At 33.5% G+C, this 27,030-nt stretch overlaps 1 protein-coding gene across 1 annotated transcript in view; it reads left to right on the forward strand.

The window, feature by feature from the left end:
• The window catches only part of LOC128896830 (uncharacterized), a 204,818-nt gene that overhangs the window by 98,672 nt on the left and 79,116 nt on the right, over positions 1-27,030 (forward strand). The window contains exons 9-17 of the mRNA XM_054160351.1: positions 5,695-5,742; positions 14,424-14,626; positions 16,367-16,559; positions 17,440-17,538; positions 17,855-17,994; positions 19,880-19,952; positions 21,018-21,053; positions 23,853-23,997; positions 25,385-25,490. Of these exons, the coding sequence (XP_054016326.1) occupies positions 5,695-5,742; positions 14,424-14,626; positions 16,367-16,559; positions 17,440-17,538; positions 17,855-17,994; positions 19,880-19,952; positions 21,018-21,053; positions 23,853-23,997; positions 25,385-25,490 (1,043 nt within the window). The remainder of the gene's footprint in view (positions 1-5,694; positions 5,743-14,423; positions 14,627-16,366; positions 16,560-17,439; positions 17,539-17,854; positions 17,995-19,879; positions 19,953-21,017; positions 21,054-23,852; positions 23,998-25,384; positions 25,491-27,030) is intronic.

Here is a 27,030-nt window from a genome sequence, read left to right on the forward strand (position 1 = left end):
GAGGTGATTTGAAACAACTTTTTCCTTAGCGAAAATGTTGCCCGAGGTTTCGTTGAGGAGATATTAACAGAAAACCCTCGACCAATCAGAGCGCCAGGATGCCGGCGGAGGGCGGTCGTCTAGCGCGTAGCCTACGCCTACCGCGGCCTACTCGCGCTCTGATTGGTCCGGGGTTTTCTGTTAATATCTTCTTAACGAAGCCTCGGACAACATTTTCGCTAAGGAAAAAGTTGTTTCAAATCACCTCCCGAACCACCCCTTTCAATGACTTCCAACATTTCTGGGACACCCTTGTATACATTGTTATTACTATTACTGTATTACATTTATACAATTATCATTTACGTATATAACATACAGAATTTAAAAACGTTTTAAATATACCGTATATCAATAACATTGATTATATAATATATTATTATAAATATAAACGTCATAATTTACATATATATAACATACTTAATTTAAAAACGTTTTAAACAAACCTCAAATAATATCCTACACATAAAAGTTACACATATGGCATAGTACTTACATAGTACTTTTAAATATGACACATACATATGTAGTATACGTATGTTGATAATATACAGATAATAACGAAACTAAAAAAATTCTCTTTTATTATCTGCACAATATTATAAACTTTACTTGTATCGTTACAACTTATTCAATTTCTCAATTGATCACTTCAAGAATACCACCATTAGGTAATTTAATTATTTAGCATAGTTCAAGTAAAGTTTAACGGTTGCAAATTAGAAGGCCAGTGACTCATTATACGTGTACGTAAATAAATACGCGTTCTCTTAGTGGAAGCGCTGCACTACTCGATGCTGTTCGACATTTCGAAGGATTTGAAACACGAAGTATTAGCAACGAGTCGCGAAAACTGTAATATCAGATGAAAACACAAAACAGCGTGTGCATCGCCGGTCTTCGATTACATAAAGGTGTCGCGTTACCGCTCCACAGATTGCACGAAAATGCAATATACGTGTATGCCGAGGCAGAACTTGCACGCTATTTTCGTTTGTCAGCTTCTACTCATTTCCGCTCGCAGACAATTTTCCGCCCGGAAATTTTGATTCAAGATTAATATACATATTTCGAACGTGTTTTATCAGTCTAATCGAACCTCTCGTTATATTTCACCCGATAAAAATTAGCTCTATAAATGAATAATTTTTTAATAATTCTTTTTTTAAGTAAAGAATTTCAATTAGCGAGAAAGAAATTAATTCAATAATTTTTATTTCAAGTATGTCGTATTATATTATTAAAAATATATAATGTTATTAGAAATGAATATAATATTATATTTTGGTTGTAATAATTGATCATTTCGATAAATAATCTTTTTTTTAAGTGAAGAATTTCAATTAGTGATGAGAAACAAATTAACTGAATAATTTTTATTTCAAGTATGTCGTATTACATTATTAAAAATATATAATTTAATTAGAAATATATATAATGTTATATTTTGGTTGTAATAATTGATCATTTTAATGTAGTAAATAATTTGATAATAATAATTTCACTTAATGAAATCGAATAAAAGAATGCAGTAATTATTATGTAAAATATAATATTATATACAAATCCATTTAATCATATATAACGACCATATTGCAAATAGCAATTTATTCATATCATCGTTCAAATTAAATAAGTATTTAAAAATCATAACTAATTAAACAATTTTCTTTCTTTATATTATTCTTCTATTTTAAATAAAATATAATAATAATCAATAAAATTCGCATATTCACATTTTTCTACAAACAGGATTTAAAAAGCAATTATAAACGTTCCTCCTTTATAATTCAGTACACTTTATTTAAATTAATTTGAAGCCCTTGGCAATTGACAAACCATTAAAGTTAAAAAAGGATTAAAGTCCTTAGAGATCCAACGTACAATACCACAGTTCAAAAGATATTTATCTTCCTGTTCTCGGACCTTTTCTGCTTTTCTCTGCTCTTTTTCCTTTTTTTTCCTTTGAAGCTCATCAAACTCACTTCCGTATTAATAGCCCGCGCCGGTCTCGTAAAGAAGCAATTTAAGAACCCTTTAGTACGTCCTTTATCATGATTTAAGACCGCTGAATAACGTCTCGGTCAGCCTTAACCCTTTACAGGGTAACATCGTCTGTTATCACACTGTACATGCTTGTCAAATTTCATATATATAACCAACACTTGAAAAACCAACATCGGATCAATTATAGTAGAAACGAGTGAAATTTTATTCCTAAGAATTTTTTCTTTTTTTTATTATATTATATTTTTCTTTTATTTATTTTTCAGTTATTAGCAACTACATGAATTTTTGGTTTGTCTAAATTTGGCTGAATAGTTTTGTTTGTTTAAGAATTCTTATCCCTTCTATGGTTTGTTTTTTTTTTGTTTTGTTATTATAGTGTTTACAGAGCTACTTTTTTCTATTTTTGTGTGAATACTCCTTAAGTCTTTTACATGTACTTGGCGTAATTTTTTTACTTGGCGTAAGTTTTTTATGGGGATAGTGTTTACACAGAGCTACTGTACATCTCGCTCATACGTATTGCATTTTTCTGATACTTTTTTCTTACAGACACCTCTGATTGCCTCATTATCTCATTTTTTTTGTTTATTATTTATCTTAACGCCACAGAAGTTTCCGATGCTTTTAAATTTTATTCGCACATGAAAAAACTGTTTCGGATCAGCCAGGATTTGAACCCGGGTTATCCGCGTGGTAGTTTTCTACGCTACGCACTGCTCCACCGTCGGCCTCAAACCTTCTGTGGTAATATTTGAATTAATACCTGTTTCTATAAGTTTCGCTTGCAATTCGGCGAAATATCAGTTTTATTTCTTCAGTTTTATTTCCATTATCAATCTTATTGAACCATTCTGACGTATGCACAAATTAAAAATTTTGAAAGTAATTTATAATTTTGTAATTTTTATATATATTGTACATATAATCCAAGTATATTTATACAAAAATTGAGGTAAACATTTGATGACGAAAATACTGGGAAAAAATGTAAAATATTCGTATACCTTTTTAAAAATATTTATTCTTTTTTGGTATAATTACTATATTTTTTTTTTTTGTGTGAATCTGTAGACAATGAACTAACTGTTTATTCGTTACTCGTTAAATAAAGATTTCGATTTAAATCAAAGAACATAAATTAAGGAATTCGACCAAATAAATGTCACGAATAAATTATTATAGATTGTTTTTATCCCTCAGCTATCATTGGAATCAAAGTTTGCTCGTTTCTACTTTATTATTGTAATAGTATGAAAATACGAGAGACGTTTAAGATGTACATCTTTTTCAGTAGTAAGAATTCTTTAGTTAAGTATTCAGATCTAATCACTTGAATATTTAGAATATTTTTGCATTAAGGATTTATTATTTTTAGAGTTTGCTTGACGGAGACCCTCTGTTTTTCTTTCGCTATCGACAGGAGATAATCGTGGCATGATTCCAAAGGTCACGTTGCCTGTCAATGCGGATATTACCTTTAAATAGAGTATGTGAAATAGACGAAACGATTGATGAACACGCAGGCATTAACGCTAATTTTATTTAACTTCTCTCCCCGAAATCTTGGCTAAAATAGGTACTAACAAAAACCGGTAAAAGTTTGAAGATTGGTATATTCTATTTTTCTATTAAATATTTACAGAAATCTGCATTTGGTGCAATACAAAATTTATTCAGGGATTTATAATCCCTGAAACATTTTTTTTATGAAAAGCTGATAAATATTTGGAAATTAATTATGTTAAATTAAAATAAAAATGACTTATGAACACAAAGGAAATGGTTTAAGATTGAATGATAAGGTTACGTATACATAACACTGTCAGGAACCTATTGCGTATTATTTAACGAAATAGTAAGAGAATTACTTTCTGCTGTGAATGTACAATTTATAAGATCTGAAACACAGACGAGGCGTCATTAATATTTCTTCGAATACATTTTCGTTTTTATCTATTATTGTGGCGATTACATTCTAGACAGTTTAGATAGTTGCATTGCACAAAGCAATTGAATTAAATAATCAATCGTGGGTTGTAAGACCCGAAAATGGGGTGTAGCTGAGACGATTCTGAACAACTTTTTCCTTTGCTAAAATGTCGTATGAGGCTTCATTAAGGAATTATTAACAGAAAACCCCGGACCAATCAGAGCGCGAGGATGTCAGTGGAGGGCGGTCGCCTAGCGCGCGTAGTTCACGCCTACCGCGGGCGCTCCATTGGCATACTCGCGCTCTGATTGGTCCGGGGTTTTCTGTTAATAACTCCGTAACGAAGCCTCGAACAACATATTCGCTAAGGAAAAAGTTGTTTCAAATCACCTCCACCCTCTGTATACAGGGTGTCCCACAAATGTTGTAATACCTTGAAAGAGGTGGTTCAGGAGGTGATTTGAAATAACTTTTTCCTTAGCGAAAATGTTGTCCGAGGCTTCGTTGAGGAGATATTAACAGAAAACCCCGGACCAATCAGCGGGCGCTCCATTGCCATACTCGCGCTCTGATTGGTCCGGGGTTTTCTGTTAATAACTCCGTAACGAAGCCTCGAACAACATTTTCGCTAAGGAAAAAGTTGTTTCAAATCACCGCAGCTCTGTATATACAGGGTGCCCCAAAAATGTTGTAACACCTTGAAAGAGGTGATTTGGGAGGTGATTTGAAACAACTTTTTCCTTAGCAAAAATATCGGGTGGCGCTTCGTTTTTGAATTATTAACGAAAAACCGCCGACCAATCACAGCGCTCGAGTAGCGCGCGCTCAGGCGCGTTAGGCTGGCCCGACGACTGGGCCGAGCGTCCTGGCTCGAGCTGGCCTCTCGCAGCTGAGTGCGCGCTACTCGAGCGCTGTTATTGGTCGATGGTATTTTTCTTAATAATTCAAAAACGAAGCCTCGTACGACATTTTTGCAAAGGAAATTGTTGTTCAAAATCGTCTCAGCTACTCGGCTACTATACAATCTCAGCTGTTGTTTCAGAACCCATTTTTGCTTCTTATACTAATTCTGAGACACCTTGTATATAATATCTAGAAAATTCCATAAATTTTGAGATTTTCCTTGAAATTATTCCTTCAATTTCTGGCTCCTACAGGAGTTCAGAGACACTGTATGTATCTAGCATTACTTTCGTCGACACATAATTATTAAATTGTAAATGAAAGCAGGACAATTTGTTGAACTACACTAATTAATACGATACATGTCTGGTGTTTATTAGTTTCTTTGGAATTTGAATAGTTTAAATAATTTATACACTAATTCTGAGACACCTTGTATATAATATCTAGAAAATTCCATAAATTTTGAAATTTTCCTTGAAATTGTTCCTTCAATTTCCAGCTCTTACAGGAGTTCTGTACACCCTGTATGTATCTAGCATTACTTTCGTCGACACATAATTGTTAAATTGTAAATGAAAGCAGGACAACTTGTTGAACTACACTAATTCACACTATACAACAAGATACATGTGTGTTGTTTATTAGTTTCTTTGGAATTTGAATAGTTGAAATAATTTTAATTGTTTCTGTTTATCGTTGCTATTATTATCATTTTGCGTAGAGTAGCAATCGCTATCATTAATTGGACACTTTCAACAGACACGAAGAAAAACTGACTGGATTCTTAAAATCCTGTTTGATGTTTTCAGAGAACGTTATGTTCGCTCCCACGTTTAAAGCTTCGTCCGCGACACCAGGTAAAGTTGCAAACGAAACGTGTGAAAACTAACAGAATGATTTGTACCATTGTTGATTGTACGTTTCTTTGAGAATGACAGAAGGAAAATGATAACGTTCGACGAGACAAACTTGTATTAATAATTTTTAATATTGTCAGAATCATAGTGCACTAATAAGGAGTGGAAATTTCCTGTAAATACTACTTATTTGAATTTAATGAAATTCCGTCGCCATTCGTGGCTAAATGGGTCAAAGTTCGTTAAAGTTTCAACGTAATCCGGATTTCAGGAAATATTGAATTCGTATTTTAATAATTAATTATCTGTTTCAAGTAGATGTAAATAAATGTCTTTTAAATTCAGTTTTCTTCTAATGCCTTCTAAAATAATATTTTAAACAAAATAAATGGATTTGTTTGTTTTGTTCTGATGAATAATAAAGAACAAGTCAAAAAATAAATTTTGGTGGTTATGAAAGTAATTTATGTCTACTTGAACGTTTTCATGTGGACAAAATTCTAAATACGTAGAATAAATTCTATGCGAAAGAATTATTGATTTATTTATTGATAACGAGCGAATAAGTAAAGAATTTTATGTTAATTACAAATTACAAATTTAACCTCTGGGAAGCCAAACTGATAAACTGTATAAAATAAAAGCTGAGAAATATTGATATAAAAAATATTGTTTTACATTCTAGAGCAAACTAAAAAGAGAGATTTTTGGGGGAATTAAAAAAAGACAAATTTTAAGTTGCATAATAACAAATAATTTTGTATTTAACAATACATATTTCAAAGTAAAAAAACAAATATTTTTGTGCCTTTTAAACTATGTGTTGTTAAATACAAAATCATTTAAGATTGTACGATTTATACTTTTTCTTTTTTTTAATTCCCAAAGAAGTCTATTTTTATATATTTACACTAGGCTGCATTAACACAGAATGATGTAGTATACAATTTTACGTAAGAACAAATTACTTCTAATACCAGCAATTTATTTATCTTTTTACTTGGAAAAGTATTGAATTTACATTTAACATAGGACTCTTTGCTTTTTCTAATAAATTATTCACAAGTATGACAACTCTGTTGCATTTTATTTTTTATTTCAATAATCCACATGAAATTTCGAAATTTGACTTGTGCTGCAAATGAACATAAATTTTGATAATGTGATAGATTAATAAATTTATCAATTTTAACAAATTTTGTTAATTATAACATGTCACACGGCTGTTAGGTGCTTATGCGCTCAAGTATGCATGCTTATGTTTATTAATTATAATTGTTGCAGAAAAAGATTATACAAATTCATTAAAAAAGAAACAAATTATAAAAAATGTGTAACAATTATGTGAAAATTAGATCAATATTTGTTTACTCTAGCTTTTGCTTCTTGGATACAATTTTTATTAATTACTTTGCATTAGATGTTGACTAGTACATTTAAAATTGACTAAATATTTGACTAAAATAAAAATAAAAATTGGACTTAATATTTGACTAAAATAAAAATAAAAATTGAATAAATATTTGACTAAAATAAAAATTGACAAAATATTTGACTAAAATAAAAATAAAAATTGACTAAATATTTGACTAAAATAAAAATTGACTAAATATTTGACTAAAATAAAAATTGACAAAATATTTGACTAAAATAAAAATAAAAATAAAGATTGACTAAATATTAACAGATTCAAATAAAAAGTGAAAGCTTTTCCAAAATGTTTAATATAGTAGTGGTGAACACTTAAACGACGTTTTCTTTCACGTTTAATATTAATTGTTTATACTTTAAATTTAAAAAATCAGATATAATCTACACCACTTGTGTCTCATTCAAAAATATAAGTAAAAAATCTCTTTTGGAAAATCCTTTCAGTAAAGCTTCACACTTTCTCTGTGGTGTCAAATTACACTTATTTACAAGAAAAAGGGGTCAAACTACTGACCCCTAACATTCTAACGAATGTTAGAAAAACTAAGAAAAACTATTTATTCATTGCAATAGAATTTTGGAATAGATATCTTTCCTATTTGTGTTCCTGCGTCAAAAAAACCCTTCCATTTTTTTCAAATCAATGTTAACAAAAAAGTTAACGTATAAATAGAATTTAATCATAATTGTGTTATTTCTATTTTGTTTTACAAAGATTATTTCCTTGAAAGTTAAAAGTACACTCTAATGCCTACAGATGCTATAATAATAAATTCTTAACTATTTTATTATTTTATTATTTTTATTATTTTATTATTTCCCTCCCATTGGGAGGATATTCAAACAACAGTATCACTACAGCAAAATTGTCAGAGATCGCGAAAACTGTTTCATAATTAAGCGGAATGAAAGCAAAGGAATAACAATAGAAAATAATTTCCTCTCTCGATAATAAAGGTATCCGTATCGAGAATATCTCTTCCTCGAATCTTTCTAACAAGGCTCAGCATGAAGATAAGGAAGATACGTTCAATGTTACGGCTATTAATGTTACCTTACTTCGCGAAGTATTTTAGTATTGTACTAATTGAAACGAAAATTGGCATCGTTTGCAACAGCCTGCTCCAGAAAACTAGGCCTCCATTGTGTTTTAATATCCGTTCTCCAATTACAATTAGACGTGGCTTAATATCGACGCCCACCGAAATTCTAATTTTATTTTTGCCTGTTGGATTAGTATAGTGGCAGAGTTATGTCTACAGAGTTTACGAAGGCTCGAGGGAAACTGAGAAACTTTCGATAGTATTTTCGATTTATTTTTGCCATAGTGATCGTTAGTCCTAGGAGGATTAAAGAATATACAGGGTGGTCCGTTTAAATGAGGCCATCTAAATATCTCCTCCAATTGTGGGAGTACAAAAAATATTTTGTGTACTATTTGGAATGGTTTTAAGGAACTATTATATCACAAAACAATATTTTTTTCCAAAAGGTTATTTTTTTAGGAGTTATCAAGGTCATCGATGTTTTTGTGATAGATAACTACAATTTTTTTGTATTGCATTGTGTAACTGATGGAGAAATACGTTCAGATATGTATAACATGACCTTGAAATGACCTTGAGCTTTGAAAATTGAAGTTTTACCTATGTTTGTTGATATACAGGGTGTCCCACGCAATTGGGACAGGATATAACTCCTAAACGGTTGGGAATAGATAAAAATGTTATAAGTGAAAGTGATGTTATGCACCATAAGAAACCATTTAACTTTCACTTATAACATTTTTTTTCTATTCTCAACCGTTTAGGAGTTATATCGCAATTGTTTAGAAGATAAAGCGTGTACCAGTTGCGTGGGACACCATGTATATGTATATGTATATCTATGTATTCTGTAATTGTATATTACATAATATCACATTTAATATTTGTACATTACATCTAACTCTTCAATATACGGGGTGTCCCAAAAATATTGGAAGTCCTTGAAAGGAGTGGTTCGGACGGTGATTTGAAACAACTTTTTCCTTAGCGAAAATGTTGTCCGAGGCTTCGTTAAGGAGTTATTAATAAAAAACCGCGACCAATCAGAGCGCGCGTATACCGGCGGTGGGCGGTGGCCTAGCGCGTAGCGCACGCCTACCGCGAGCGCTCCACTGGCATCCTCGCGCTCTGATTGGTTGGTGGTTTTTCGTTACTAACTCCTTAACGAAGCCTCGAACAACATTTTCGCTAAGGAAAAAGTTGTTTCAAATTACGTCCACCCTGTATATACAGGGTGTCCTAAAAATGTTGTAACACATTGAAAGGGGTGGTTCGGGGGGTGATTTGAAACAACTTTTTCCTTAGCGTAATTGTTGTCCGAGGCTTCGTTAACGAGTTATTAACAGAAAACCCCGACCAGTCAGCGAGCGCTCCACTGGCATCCGCGCGCTTTGATTGGTCGGTGCTTTTTCGTTACTAACTACTTAACGAAGCGTCGCACAACATTTTCGCTAAGGAAAAAGTTGTTTCAAATAACCTCCCGAATCACCCCTTTCAAGGACTTCCAAAATTTTTGGGACACCCTGTATATATTTATATATAGGGTGTCCCAGAAATAGTCTGACACGAAAATGGTCGGTAGCTGAGACCATTCTGAACGACAATGTCCTTTTCAAAAATGTCGGATGGTGCTTCGATTTTTAATTATTAACGAAAAACGAAGTATCGTCCGACATTTTTTTTGGATTATTTCTGGGACACCCTGTATGCACAATATACCTATGTATATATTCTTTAATTCTTCTGGGACCAACGCTCATTTTGTTAAATGAATAATCGTATCCACATCAGATTAAAATAGAAAATAAAAATTTTGTTTTGATTTCATAAAAGATCATTTTGGAAAATTTTTGTACATTATGAAGTAAGATCATAGGATCCAGATTTTCATTGTAAACGTATGTTAAAATACTTTAGACCAGCATATATTAATTATGGAGGCACAAGAAGTACTCTTCTCACTAAACTATACAAAATTCCGTCGGTTTGATGAATGTTGCTGAAAATAGTTTGACTATGAAGTCGAATCAAAACAAACTGATAGCTCGAGGTTACTTCCCTAAATTATAAATTGCATCAGGTAATCGGTACTCCTATTTTCACGCAAGTATGAGCAAAAATTCTTATTTATTCTTATTCTTATTTATTTAATCGATAAACAAGAGATAGAAGATAAGCAATTTGTTATCCGTTGATAATTAAACAGAAATTAGAATTTGTGTTATAAAATGATAGAATTCATCTCGAAGGAACAGGAACTCAACAGGATACTCATGATTAATCATTTAATCAATTATTTTATCATGTATACAGTATTCAGGATAAATATCGTGACATTAGACTTTTTGATTTCTTTATTTAATCTATTACTCCAGTGAAATTTTGTCTATTTTTACATATGTTACAGTCTTCCTTCCTTTTAGAAAGACGTCAGTACGTTTAATAAACAGTATGGTAGAGATAATCCATTTAGTGGTTTTGAACAGCCTATTAATTTTGTTTCAAATTAGCTCGTTGACTCATAGGCTAAGAACATACTTCACGTTTATAATGCGAATACAAACAGATGGATGCCTACACTAATAATAGTGTTCAGTTCAATTTAGACTCGAACGCACCTAATACACTTTTCAAATTTCAATTTATTCAAAAATTCTTTAATATCAAATTCTAAAATTAAATTGAAGATACATAAAAGTTAAATCCATTAAATACATTTAATTTAAATACGATACATTTTATTTTCTTTCTTTCAATTTCAAACTTACTTTTGTAAAAAATAAAAAACTATTGAATGAATATTACTTTATTTCGCAATATTTTTTTTACAAATAAAAGACTCTTTTTGGTATCCATTAATATTGCAAGGATTTTTTTATTAAAATCGTTCCCTATATAATAAATAACAGAAAATTTGTCTACCCACTAATAAAAAAAAAATCAAACTAAAATTATTAGAAGGAAAAGAACAAATTTTATTGCAAATTTTTATTGCTAATAAAAAAAAGATATCAAACAAAAATTATTATAAGAAAAAGAACAAATTTTATTGCAAATTCAATGTTCAAATTGTTAGGTTATACATACGGTGTTCTTTTTACAGAAGATGTAACAGTTATTGTCAATGCTTGTATAATCAATTTGATGATTCATAACAGACGATTCAGCTGTCTCGAGTTTAACTTCTTAGAACCTACGGAGTCCGGAAAGAAACGGAACTATTTATGCTGCCAACATAAATTCTATTTTTACATTGTTATTTATGCGCCCATCTTGCTAAATCGAACACGATGAAAATACGCAAGAGCAGAGAAAAAAGAAGAGGGTAACAGCATTTATGTTCATTTATCCAGAATGGTTGGTTGGTGTATTTCCTTTTTAACTTAATGCTTGCTTTAATTTACATGAATTTCGCTGTGCACGTTTTGTTGAATCGAAACTATAAACACTGTTGTATCAAATGTACATAAATATATCATGTAACGATCTTGGATAATTATTCACAAATAGTTTGGTCAATCGAGAGAGTCAAAAGTTGTATTATGTATGCTTAAGGCACTATTAACTTTATTAATACCTGAAATTTGAAAGTTTGTTTCAAATGTAGTCACTATTATGATATCAATTTGAAAATTAGAGCATCACTGATGAAATTTCTAAGTGTATTTTCTTACCTTCTTTTAGAAACTAAATACTAAATATAGTCACTAATAGATACTAAATATAGTCACTATTATGACATCAGTTTGAAGATTAGATCATTACTGATGAAATTTTTAAGTGTATTTTCATATTTTCTTTCGAAAACTATCATACAGAAAAATATAATACTTTTTTGGTACCTAACGTTCAACAAAATTCTAATATATCTCTTCTCACTAAACTATACAAAATTCAATTTACTATATTGGTTCCTGAATAATTAATAAAAGATATAAAAAGCTGAAATAAATGTTTCTAGTAAATTCTTCTTTGGCAGTTTGTACAATTGAGTTCTATCGAATACCAACGTAACAAGTTTTATTAGATGTTACTTATAGTTTGTTAAGACGAACTTGACAAGCAATAAAAATGAAAGATGAACGAAATTGGATCTATTATTTGTTCAACAATAACAACCAATCTGTATTAATATAAAATAAAAAGAAGCTTCCTGAAATAACTATCCAATTGAATACAGTAGGGTTTCCATTATAGTTACCTCGATTACTGCACGAGGTTCGAGCAATAATTAAGGTAGGGTCAATATAAATAACCAGAATTGTTCGAAGTGGTGTTTTCATCCTTAACCCATTCGCTGCCAACTACGAGATGTCTCAAATTTAAAATTGATTCCAATTACTCAGGGGTCAGTATCAGATATATGCGGGTGTAATAAATATAACAAGTTATGTTAATAACCTTTCATTATAAACAAACAAAAATACAATTGAGAATATTATATGAATTGAGAATACTCGTTACTTCCAGTGTACACTGTGTCAGGTCGTAGTACACTTTAACCTTGCCAATTTCAATATATCTGTCAACCTTGATCGTATTTCCTGTAATACTTGTACGATTCTTCTTGTGTTATTTAAATAATTACCACCAGGTATCCTTCGCTCAGATAAAATACTAGAATTTCACAGCAGCAACTCCTATTTCTGGAGAGCACCAAAATACTGTTGCTTCATCAGCAAATTATTTGCTTCATGAAACAAGCAATTCATCCCTTCGTTTCCTCTTATTGGAATGACTGTCGCTGCTTATATCAATCAAAGACGGCGGAAACGGAAAATGCACAAGAATTTACAACGATAGTACATATACTTTAAGCGCACACAACTACTTATCAAATAATGGTAAACACTATCTACTTTTAACTGTTTTTACTTACGGATTTTACTTACTCTTTTATTGATGATGTTATATGCTCCTCTTCTTGTTGTAATAGGTAAAAAATATGTGTCGCACTAATAAAACTACTATTATGGTTTTAATGCGTCCACACACATATTACAAGGCAACGTTACTGTCTCTTGTGGATTATTTCTTGCATTATCTGGTGAAATTTTGTTCTTCTGTCTTAATAACCTCCATCCAGTTATTCCTCACTGTAACCTATGTCTGTCAAACGATACACAAGTAAACCCTTTTCCAAGATCGTTTGACGTAATGGACCGAGAAATCGGCGAGGGAGTCACGATTCTTTATGTAATATGCTTCCGTGGCCAAGATTAGCAAGTCTCCTACAGATCTCGAATGTTGATTTTGGCTCGTTCTCACTGTACTCACACCAACCCAGCCACAACTTCCACCGTGCACATGCTGCGGAGCAAAGACCCTAACGCAACTTTCTTGAACTCGAGTCAAACGTTGTTTACCCGAAACCCGAACCCATCATTTGGTTCGATCATTTATTAATTCAAACGAACGAATGTTATTTACGATGTGGGATGTAATAATAAAATGTAACCTAAACCAGTAATTCTTGGAATGTTGATAGTTGATATGATGTAACTTAGATAGATGAAATGAATTTGGAAAGAATTTATTTTTGCTATTTTGGAAAGAATTTATTTTATGTGTTTTGTATTCGGTTCCTTCGAAGCATGAAATCTATGAGTCATGCTACTGAATGGAGTGCGCAAAATGCATGTGAGCTTAATTTCTTCGAGTTTCGATTTTTTTTTTGTTTTTTGTATTTTCTTTTGTTGAAGTTGTTTGGAGTTGAAACATATAAAATATATAAAATGTGTAATATATCAAGAATATATAATAAAGATTTACACAATAAATACAATCTATAAGGTATATAAAACATATAAAATATATAAAATGTATAATATATCAAGAATATATAATTTATGTAAAATGTTTTAAATGTATAAAATTGTATAAAAAGATTCTGTTTGTAGCAGAACTACTTCAAATCATTCAATCTACAGTTGGCTGGATGATATATACAATAAATTCAAACTGTAAAATATATAAAACATATAAAATATATAAAATGTATAATATATCAAGAATATATAATTTATATAAAATATTTTAAATGCATAAAATTGTATAAAAAGATACTGTTTGTATCAGAACTATTTAAAATTATTCAGTCTAGAGCCTGAAAGCCATAAAGGATTTCAAATGTTTATTTACCATTGTCTGATTGACATATTTGTTTTCAGTAACTCTGTTAACAACGTGAATTCTTATTGTTAGGCATTTGGTCACCTGGAAGTGAGCCACCGCCAGACCCCAAGGAGCCAAGTCCTCATCGAAAAGAGTCTCAAAAGGACGACGGAATCCCTCCCGTTTGGACACCTTCCAGCGCCGGAGCCAGTCCTGTTCCAGAGAGAAAAGAATTTCGACCGGTGCAATTTGAAAGCCCCGTCCTAAGCCGAAAAAAACTAGCACAGCAGGAAGTGAGTTATCAAGATTTGCGCCACGATTCTTTCTATCTACGCGTAAATTTAAATGTTTTGTTAAAATTTTTGCTAAAATTGTATCGTCATGAACATTTTTAAAATAGCAAGTACATGATGTTTAAAATATTATTGTATACACGTTAGAATTCTTTCCTTTTTCTTATTAAATTAGTTTTGGGTATAAAAGTTTAGTTTTTATTATTTTTATTGTTTTTCTGCTTCATTTCAACATTATAAAATGTACGTTGTAATACTCTTTATAATATACAGGGTGTCCCAAAAATATTGTAACACATTGAAAGGGGTGGTTCGGGAGGTGATTTGAAACAACTTTTTCCTTAACGAAAATGTTGTCGAAGGCTTCGTTAAGGAGATATTAACAGAAAACCCCGGACCAATCAGAGCGCGATATGGCGGTAGAGCGCCCGCGGTAGGCGTGGACTACGCGCTAGGCCACCGTCCTCCGCCGTTTGATTGGTCCGAGGTTTTCTGTTAATATCTCCTTAACAAAGCCTCGAACAACATTTTTGCTAAGGAAAAAGTTGTTTCAAATCACATCCACCGTGTATATACAGGGTATCCCAAAAATATTGTAACACCTTAAAAGGGGTGGTTCGGGAGGTGTTTTGAAACAACTTTTTCCTTAGCGAAAATGTTGTCCGAGGCTTCGTTGAGGAGATATTTAGAGAAAACCCTGGACCAATCAGTGCGCGAGGATGCCGGCGAAAGGCGGTCGTCTAGCGCGTAGCCTACGCCTACCGCGGGCTACTTGCGCTCTGACTGGTCCGGCATTATCCGTTAATATCTCCTCAACGAAGCCTCGGACAACATTTTACCTAAGGAAAAAGTTGTTTCAAATCAAATCCCGAACCACCCCTCTTAAGGTGTTACAACATCTCTGGGACACCCTGTATACAGGGTGGACCATTTGAAATTCCACAGTAGAATTTCTCCTAAACTATAAGACAAAGCGAAAAATATTTCGAACAAAAGTTGCTCAATTTCGAGGGAGAAATATTCAAGGTGTTACAACATTTCTGGGACACCCTTTATACAGCGTGGATCATTTTTAATTCCCCAGTAGAATTTCTCGGAAACTATAAGAGTTAGCGAAAAATGTTTCGATCAAAAGTTGCTCAATTTCGAGGAGAAAATATTCAAGGTGTTACAACATTTTTGGGACACCCTGTATACAGGGTAACACCTTGTAAGGGGTGGTTCGGGAGGTGATTTGAAATAACTTTTTCCTAAGCAAAAATGTTGTCCGAGGCTTCGTTAAGGGGATATTAACAGAAATCCTCGACCAATCAGAGCGCGAGGATGCCATCAGGGGACGGTCGCCCAGCGCGTAGCCCAACGCCTACCGGAGCCTACTCGCACTCTGATTGGTCCGGGGTTTTCTGTTAATATCTCCTCAACGAAGCCTCGGACAACATTTTTGCTAAGGAAAAAATTGTTTCAAATCACCCCCCAAATCCCTTTCAAGGACTTCCAAAATTTTTGGTGCACCCTGTATATTTTCTTTATCGTACCACAGGAATAAACAAATTGTAATCTCTAAAGAGAATTATAAACGTTAATATTCGAAACGTCTCTTCTACAAAATGTTAGTAAAGATGACTTCTTTCATTCGTTTTGTTTAAAATTTCTCTTGACCCATTTCAAACACCTTTAATATTTCAAATTGGTATTTTTAATATCTACTGATATTGCACATGCACCTTTTCTCAATTGCAGACTGCTCAAGAGACACCGCCACCTTGGAAAGCTGAAGAAGGAAGGAAGGAAACGTTGGAAAGTAGTTACGAGAGCAGCACACGAATTGTTAATTCGCATTCAGCCCCTTCGCAAGGGCTAAACTCGCTGGCATCGACGCCCCGTCTGCCTCGTGCTCAAAATCCAACCATAACTTTGCTGCAAAAAGCAAGGGGTAAGCCACTACCATAAACACGATAAAGTATATAGTATATTGTAAATATAAATATTGTAGCAATGTCGGTTGTTTGGTAGTATTACTAATAATAATAACGCGTCAATAACAAATGTTTATTATACGATACTACAGCAGTATTAATATAATTACAATTTATATAACAAAAAAAAATCTGACAATGTCAGTTGTTTATCAGTATCATAGATGATGCATACAGAAAAAATGTTTATTATATGTTACTATAAATCAATTAATATAATTACAATTTATAATTATATAATACAATATAATTCTAAATATATATAAATATATATAAATATATATAATTATATTCCGTTATATTCTTCTTTACCTACAACCGATTTGCGGATTCAACAGGTATACAGGGTGTCCCAAAAATGTTGGAACACCTTGAAAGGGGTGGTTCGGGAGGTGATTTGAAACAACTTTTTCCTTAGCGAAAATGTTGTCCGAGGCTTCGTTGAGGAGATATTAACGGAAAATGCCGGACCAATCAGAGCGCAAGTAGGCCGCGGTAGGCGTAGGCTACGCGCTAAGCGACCGCCTTCCGCCGGCATCCTCGCGCTCTGGTTGGTCCGGTGTTTTCTCTAAATATCTCCTCAACGAAGCGTCGTACAACATTTTCGCTAAGGAAAAAGTTGTTTCAAATCACCTCCCGAACCACTTCTTTCAAGGTCTTACAACATTTTTGGAACACCCTGTATAGTCAAAGGACCGAAGCTGTTCGACACTAGTATCGACCAGTGCCGCATTCACGGAGGCAGATCGATCTGTTCAACAAATTTCTCTTCTTACTATTTCAATAAGTATCATTAAACATCATCATTAATATATTTCTGTTTAATTAATGTTTTAGAGGGACAATTACCAAAAGGGGCAGCTTACTTAGAGGAAACCGAAACGGTGAGGCGCCCCCTGAGTGACGAAAAGCCACTAATTAGCCCCGGAGAGATAAGTGAGTACTCCGAATAGAGTCATTCAACTCTATCAATATTTTGCAACCTTCACTGTGCACCATTCAAATTTAACCGTATTCGTGTACATAATCACTCCGTGATTCCACACGTCGACTAATTTCAAACTGTACCGTGCGGTATAATTGATCTCTTTCTCGTGCGTCGAAAAGTATTCTCGTGATTCATTCATTGGCACGATGCACGTTATCATATTGAATCGATCGTTCCCATCGAAATCACTTTTCTTTCTCCCTAAATCTTTCCGCGAGTGTCCACGGTTGCTGCATTGTGAAACTTAAAATGATGTTCGCTCAGTCTACACTGTGAAGAAAGAGTACGAGAGCGAGCCGGAAACGGATAATGAACCGCCGAAGAAGATGGCCGATTTGGGTCCTCGAAAATTCTCGGGTATTGGCCCGACGACTAAGGAGGGTATTCCCCTCGTTTTGAGATCGGTAGGTCTGTAAATAGTTAAGGATGTTTTCGAGTTGACCGAACTTTAAAACGTGAAGATTTCGATCAATGTATAATCTGTGGAATTTGTAGCTAATCCCTCGCTACCGATTTGTCAACGCAAATTAATTAGTAACACGTGATTCAAGTAATTTTCTATTTATTTAAAAATTTAAATTTTATGATATAGATACGTTAGATTGTTTCAGACATTGCATAGTAAAATTAAAGTTATTCTATAAGGGAGAGAATATATGTATTTTTGTTTGATACATAACAGAATGTACAAACAGAATTTTGATGCGATAATCGTATAATGTAAAAATGAATATATTATTATAAAAATAAAAGAGTGAATCTATAAATATACAAACTGCAAAGGATTGAAATGAGACAAGTATATCTATGTTATATTATATTACGTATTTTATCTTGTAATATTACATAATATTATATAACATAAGGTAATGTAACAATAATACAGTATAATATTCATTAACATTATAAACATAAACATTCTTGTACATTAAATTTTCCTCATTTAATTTAATCTCAGAGGTCATCTCTAAATGACAAACATTAAATAATCACGATAAATGTAGAATATAATGTATTAAATATAAAACACATTTACTGTAAAGTTTGAAACATATTTCTAACTGTGACTAGTTTCATTGGAATACCAAACTCACCTTTCCTCCATACAATTTTTATTTAAATTTATACGGGGTGTCCCAGAATTAGTGTATGAACCAGAAATGGGGGTAGCTGAGACGATTCTGAACAATAGTTTCCTTTGCAAAAATGTCGGATGAGGCTTTGTTTTTGAATTATTAACGAAAAACCAGGGACCAATCACAGCGCCCGAGTTGCGCGCGCTCAGCCGCCATAGGTTGGCCAGATAGCTGGGCCGAGCCTCTTGCCTTGAGCGAGCCTATCGCGCCTGAGCACGCGCAACTCGGGCGCTGCGGTTGGTCGGCGGTTTTTCGTTAATAATTCAAAAACGAAGCCTCACACGACATTTTTGCAAAGGAAATTGTTGTTCGGAATCGTCTCAGCTACTCAGCTACTATAGTCTCAGCTGTTGTTCAGAACATATTTTCGGTTCTTCCACTAATCCTGAGATACTTTATATATAATACCTAGAAAATTCCTTAAATTATGAAATTTTCCTTGAAATTATTCCTCCAACATCTGGTATATTTTTATATACATTTCAAATCAAATACACACTTTCTTTATATTTATATTCATTATGATGTTTATAATATCTGTAATCCATCGTTAAAATCGATAACGTTAATACTTTTTCTTCTTTAGAATATGTATATTTATATTTTTTTACATATTTCAATTCTAGTACATAATTTCGTTATATTTATTACCAATATTTATATTCATCATGATTATTCATTATTATTGATGTCATCAGCATCAATCATTATTAACTCATTACTAATCATGAAGATTATATTTAAATAAAAATATAATATTACTTTCAAATAATCTTCTCAATCTCATTCTTAGTTTTAACAAATTGTGTACATATCTCGTAGCGAGGGATTAAATACTTCCACATATTCAAGCTATACATATAAATATCTACAAAAAATAATTGAAATATTTATACTTGAATATTTTGGAAACGCCTTCAAAATTAATATTCATTATTATTTACCAAGAGAAATTGGTAAGTTAACCAGATAAGCTTTAATTCAGTCGAAATTGATTTTATATAAAACGAAATTAAAAGTATCCTTCGAGCCAATTACTCAGTTATTATTTGTTCGGTTTAGAAACAATAATCCGCGATTGCTCCACTATATAAATCGGGTGGAATTAACGTTTCCATGTTTGCGGGTATCTGACTCGAGAAAAACATTTTAGGAAGTCAAGGAGAATAATCAAACAAAGTGGTACAAGAAAATGTATGACTCGTTGCACCGTACTGATAGAAGCGGTAAGTTTTGTGCGGCAAATAATATTGCATAGCTTCAACGCTTACTTGAAATTAAAAAGAATTGAACTAAAAATTGTAACAATTATTAATATTACTAAGCTTTTCGACAATGTTTGTTGTTTTTTTTTATTATTAATAATCAGTCTAATTACTAAGGTGCATAGAATTCTTACGAAACTAGTGAATTTAGTAAATACGGGGTGTCCCAAAAATGTTGGAGAAACTTGAAAGGGATCCGAAGGGTGATTTGAAACAACTTTTTCCTTAGCGAAAATGTAGTCCGAGGCTTCGTTAAGGAGATATTTAGAGAAAACCCTGGACCAATCAGAGCCCAAGTAGGCCGCGGTAGGCGTAGGCTACGCGCGTTGGCAACCGCCCTCCGCCGGGACACTCACACTCTGATTGGTCGAGAGTTTTCTGTTAATATCTCTTTAACGAAGCCTCGGACAACATTTTCGCAAAGGAAAAAGTTGTTTCAAATCACCCCACGAACCCGTTTCAAGGACCTTCAAAAATTTTTGGGACACTCTATATAACTTGAATTAATTATTTCTCTTTATTACGTACAAAATGTACTACATACAATAATGTAAGTACAATCGTAGAAACATAGATGTCGCCAGACGATTTTACTTCGAACGACAATTCTTTTGTAACTTTTTAAACTAAATAATGACACTCGACTCGTATGTTGCCATTCGACGAAATTAATCTAATACTTAATAAGTTCCAGAAGCAAAAATTTAATTTTCTACCTTTCCTATTCGGCGCTTTACTTTCTCCATTATCTAACAATATTTTATTCTACTCATTCCTGCAAGTAAATTTACCGGATGAAATTAAATTTGATTTTTCTCTACCTTGAACATTATTTGTCAATTATTCCACGAAAATAAGATATCCACAACTTCAATTTTATACAGTAACTGTAAATGACTATAAATCTGCATTTTGTATATTATTTAAAAAAAAAAAAGAATCAGGTAGAATAATTTTGTAAATGGCAACACGTAAATGTCGCGACGAAAGAAACCAAAAGGATTCATTTTCAAATTTCATTTTCAGATGACTACGTAACCATTCGTTACAAACCAAGACGAGGTGAATACTTTTTCCGACACACGATTGACGGTTGAATAAACAATTGCAATACAAAAATACTAATGACTCACTCAGCTTAGCCAAGACGATTAACATGTTGCAATTATGGCCTTCTTCTTCGGTCAATCTCGCACGCTGTTCGCGCCAAATACACATACGTGTTCTATTCGAGTGACGTTCATGTAAAAACGATGTTCTAACATGCGTCATACGCACCGTACTTTTTATGTAACACGAGATAACAATTGTGATTGATTTTAACGAAGCTAGTCGTCGATGCGGTGACAGTAACAATAAACGTTTCAAGTGCAAGTGTCCTTTTATTTAACATCCTGGAACGGAGTAACGTTCACAATCGAAAATTAAAAATTTACCTTACAGCTGTGTCTTTGACTAATAATTTACATGGTATATAATATGTACTAGGTGTAGAAGTTCATTTTGTGCCTTATATTCGTTTATTTTTATCTGTAGTATAAACAGATATAAGAGACTTACTCAACATTTTGATATACAGGTAGCTGAGACGATTCTGAACAACAATTTCCGTAGCAAAAATGTCGTACGAGGCTACGTTTTTGAATTATTAAGAAAAATACCATGAACCAATCACAGCGCCCGAGTAGCGCGCGCTCATCTGTGAGTGGCTAACTCGAGCCAGGATTGGCTGGCTACTCCAGAGTAGCCAACTGAGCGTGCGCTACTCGGGCGCTGTGATTGGTCAGTGGTTTTTCGTTAATAATTCAAAAACGAAGCGCCAGCCGACATTTTTGCAAAGGAAATTATCGTTTCAGAATCGTCTCAGCTACACTCCATTGTGTCCCAAAAAATGTTGGAGATCCTTGAAAGAGGTGGTTCATTGTGTGATTTGAAACAACTTTTTCCTTAGCGAAAATGTTGTCCGAGGCTTCGTTAGGGAGTTACTAACAGAAAACCCCGACCAATCGGAGCGCGAGGATGTCAGTCGAGCGCCCGCGGTAGGCGTGGCCTACGCGCGCTAGGCGACCGCCCTCCGCCGGATACGGGCGCTCTGATTGGTTCGACGTTTTCTGCTAGTATCTCCTTAACGAAGCCTCGGACAACATTTTTGCAAAGAAAATTGTTGTTCAGAATCGGCTCAGCTACCCTCTGGGACACTCTGTATAAAACTGTGAATTTGCATAAACATCCTCAGTTTTATGGCCCATTAAAATAAATTTTCTTCGTCTATAATAATTAGCGACAACTCAACAAAATCTGTCGATTACTCGCAACCGTTATTCGTAACACTTAATTTACCAATCTTTTAAGTTTTCAACCCGATCTCTATAATAATATATCTATACGCATAAACTAGTCTCAACCTGATGCTTATATGTATGAATTTTAGTAACCGTAAAATTATATGTAAATGATTGAACATAAAGGCACAGAATTAATTTCGACAACTAATAGTTCACGTACAAATATTTACTCATCATTTTGTTAGGCTTAATTACCAACCTTCTAAGTACTCAACTTAATCTCCACTAGATTTCCATTTATGTACGTAATCTAAGTCTCAACCTGACGGACACTTCAATATGCACTTATAATATACAGGGTGTCCCAAAAATGTTGGAGATCGTTGAACGGGGTGGTTCGAGGGGTGATTTGAAACAACTTTTTCCTTAGCGAAAATATTGTCCGAGGCTTCGTTCGGGAGATATTAACAGAAAACCCCGGACCAATCAGAGCGCGAAGGCGGTCTACCTAGCGCGTAGTCCACGCCTACCGCGGCCGCTCCGCCGGCCTACTCGCGCTCTGATTGGTCCGGGGTTTTCTATTAATATCTCCGTAACGAAGCCTCGGACAACATTTTCGCTAAGGAAAAAGTTGTTTCAAATCACCTCCTGACCCACATTTTTCAAGGATCTCCAACATTTTTGGGACACCCTGTATATATATGCACATATAAAACTCAGTAGCCCACAAAGTTTGCTCATTGCTGTTCTTCCAATAGAATACCAGCGTGCTTGATAATCATTAAATGCGGAAATTAATTCTGTGTCTTAACATTTAATTATTTATAACCCTATTTTAAATATAACTCTATTTTCTAAATTCTAACTCTAATTTCTATTTTCGTAATTAACTAAATTTCTGTTTCTAACAAACTCTATTTTGTTTACTCACCTTTTACATGACCGAGGGAAGATTAAAATGACATCGTTTTCCTTTCTAAATGATAAGTTTACTTTAGAAAAGAACAGAATTAATTTCTACACCTAATGCATTAAATGTTCTTGCCTATTTTTTTTTTCTAAGAAAAATGTATGTCTTATTAATTTATTTTTATTTTATTATCACAAAATATGTTTTCCGAATTTTCTAGTTCGCTAATATCTGTCGCGAGTATAACCATATTAAAGGATACTTTCGTGGATTATGTATCATAAAAAAAAAAAACAAAAAAAAACAAAAAAAAAACAGAGACAATTAAAATTTTAGTTTAATGGAGGAAATTGATAGCACTCTTCAGATATTTAGTTTTCATATTTAGGTTTCATGTAGGTGACGTTATCGAGCTATTAGCGAAAGTGGTATCGGAAAGTATTGATCTAGAGGAACTACAAGAGTACTTATTTTCCAAAGAACCTAAAAAATGAGTCGAGCCTATCGTTGAATAAAATTCACGTTGATTACATTTTGCTTTTACTCTCAGATAACTATTTTGTTACAAGAATCGCAGAATTAGTTTAAAAAAGTTAAAAATGGTAACTAACGTATTAAAAAGTCTTGTAAATTTCTATTTCTAACAAACTCTATTTTGTTTTGCAGGGATAAGGTACGGCTACGGAAGCAGCAGTGGATACTTGAGCGAGCCGGAACACCGCTTGTACTCCGAACGTTCTGCTACATTTGATAGTCGTCGACGTCTACGTAACAAAGAAAATGATTTCTCCACGTCGACTATGCCCAGGAAGTAAGACAGTAGATTACTGATAAGCTAATACACTCTGATAACAAAAGAAGAATCAAGACAGATATTTTTAAGCTTTTTAGGAAAATCCTCGTAAAGAAAGGAATCAATTTTATTGCATTTAATATAGTTAATTAATGAGTCAGTTATATTCATTGATTTTAATTGATTAGAGAATTTGATTAGAGAAAATTGATTAGAAACCCCTATTGTAAATATATAAATTACATTTAAGATTACAGATGTTTTTATACTTTTTAGGAAAATCCAAGTAAAAGAAAGAATCAAAATTGCATTTAATACAGTCAATTCATCAGTCAATTATTTTGATTGATATTAATTGATTAGAGAATTTGATTAGAGAGAATTGATTAGAAACCCCTATTGTAAATAAATAAATTACATTTAAGATTACAGATGTTTTTATACTTTTTAGGAAAATCCAAGTAAAAGAAAGAATCAAAATTGCATTTAATATAGTCAATTCGTGAGTCAGTTATTTTGATTGATTTTAATTGATTAGAGAGAATTGATTAGAGAGTTTGAATTGTGAATAAATAAATTACATTTAATACACTGTATGATGCATGTAATTTCATGGAAAATAAGAAATCACAAAATTCAAATAACATTACAATAATATGTAGATATTTACATAATTTTCTTGATTTAAAAGTTGGAGTGCAACGCACTTATTGGAGAAGATATGTATAATAGTACCAATAAATAACCTTTTCACGGATACTGTCACATACAAGTTTAGTTATTTTAATAGTCACATCTATCAGAATCTTGAATAAATACTTACATTTAATTTACAATTAAGTAAATGCAACAAGATTGACAGATCTCATAAATCAGAATTTGTTTACACTTTTATTCCCAAAGAGCTTAAAATAAATACAAGAAAATACACTCGTATAATTATCGAATTCCAAGGATGAATATATAGGGTGTCCCAGAAATAGTCTAAGAACCGGAAAGGGAGAGTAGCTAAGACGATTCTGAACAATAATTTCCTTTGCAAAAATGTCGAATGACGCTTCGTTTTTGAATTATTAACGAAAAACCATCGACCAATCACAGCGCCCGAGTTGCGCGCTCCCAGCTGCGATAGGCTGTCCCGATAGCTGGGCGGAGCGCCCTGGCTTGAGCCAGCCTCTCGCGGCTGAGCGCGCACAACTCGAGCGCTGTGATTGGTTGATGCTTTTTCGTTAATAATTCAGAAACGAAGCGTCACTCGACATTTTTGCAAAGGAAATTGTTGTTCAGAATCGTCTCATCTCCCCATTTCCGGTTCGTACACTAATTCTGGAATATCTTATACTAATAAAAATACGAAATGTGATACGTTTGAATTGTCAGTGACAGTTTCTCGTTCGCATTTCAGAAACGGAGCGCTGAAATACAGCACGGATATTTACAAGAATCAACCAGGACGCATCGAGGATTACGAGCCTGGACGGTCGTCCATCGCCGAAAAGGAAGCCAAAGAGGTAAACAGTAAACCCATGAGAATCTTAGATCGAGGTATTCCTAGCCCTGGTAGATCCATCTTTCGACACGAGTTTCTTCTAAGATTTCGTTATCGACTACCAAAATTTCGCAGCGAGCGTGCTTATAAAACGTGCTTATCACTACGAAGTGTGAACCAATCTAGATGTTTAACAGGCAAAGGTTGTGGCAATGGCGTCGACGATTTTATTGAACTATTTCTGTTATGAAATGCTCTGTATGAAACTAATAAAGAATACGTTTACGTACGTATTTGTACCGAGGTGATATTTACAAACATATTTGGTAATGAAAGTTTCTTGCAAACTGAGTTTAATTATAGTTAATTATAGTTTAATTATTTAGTGCATGAGGTTGTAGTAAATGATACTGTACAATTAATGGAGTGGTCATGTTTAAATATCTTTGTTTGAATTTCACTGGTAATGGGTATTGTTTTGAAAAATAATATAGTTATTCTTTAAGTGATACGTAGGCTTCATTTTGAATATATAAACTTTCAAATTTTACGCCAATGGTTACTATTGCTCTTTCGCTCTATCCTGTTTACGGAAACCTGGTTCTCGCAGCGGCCACCTAGTGGCGTTCGATGGTAGTAACGCGTGGGGAAAGGAGATAGACCGAGGCGGCGCGAGAGAGAGGGTCGCGACTAACGGGTGGGGAAAAGGAGACAGAGCGAGACGGCGCGAGAGAGAGGGCCGCGACTAATGGGTGGGGGAAAGGACAGAGACCGAGGGCAGCGCAAGAGAGAGGGTCGCGACTAACGGGTGGGGAAAAGGAGACAGAGCGCGACGGCGCAAGAGAGAGGGTCGCGACTAACGGTCGGCGTTATCCCCCCGTTACAATTTTATAAACAAAAAAATTTATAAAATACTGATTCTAAATTATATCTGAATTAATATTAAAAATACAACGAAATAAAATATGCCGAGTTGACATTGTATATTTCAAATTCGAGAAAGAAGTTATTTTTGATTATTCACGTACTTATGAATTAATTAATGTTCGAATTACATTTTAACGGTGAATTTTCAGAAGTGTCAAATATTAAATTCTAGATATGAATACGACCGTTAAGAAATATTATTTACGATAAGTAAAATGGCGGCGAAAGAATGTACAAGGTGACTGAAAAATGTTGGAGGTCCTTGAAAGGGATGATTCGGGACGTGATTTGAAACAACTTTTTCCTTAGCGAAAATGTTGTCCAAGGCTTCGTTAAGGAGATATTAACAGAAAACCCCGGACCAATCAGAGCGCGATATGGCGGTAGAGCGCCCGCGGTAGGCGTGGACTACGCGCTAGGTAGACCGCCTTCGCGCTTTGATTGGTCCGGGGTTTTCTGTTAATATCTCCCGAACGAAGCCTCGGACAACATTTTCGCTGAGGAAAAAGTTGTTTCAAATCACATCCACCGTGTATATACAGGGTATCCTAAAAATGTTGTAACACCTTGAAAGGGGTGGTTCGGGACGTGATTTGAAACAACTTTTTCCTTAGCGAAAATGTTGTCCGAGGCTT

The sequence above is a fragment of the Hylaeus anthracinus genome, unplaced genomic scaffold (genome assembly GCF_026225885.1).
Source record: "Hylaeus anthracinus isolate JK02 unplaced genomic scaffold, UHH_iyHylAnth1.0_haploid 11978, whole genome shotgun sequence".
In the NCBI taxonomy this organism is placed as follows: domain Eukaryota; kingdom Metazoa; phylum Arthropoda; class Insecta; order Hymenoptera; family Colletidae; genus Hylaeus; species Hylaeus anthracinus.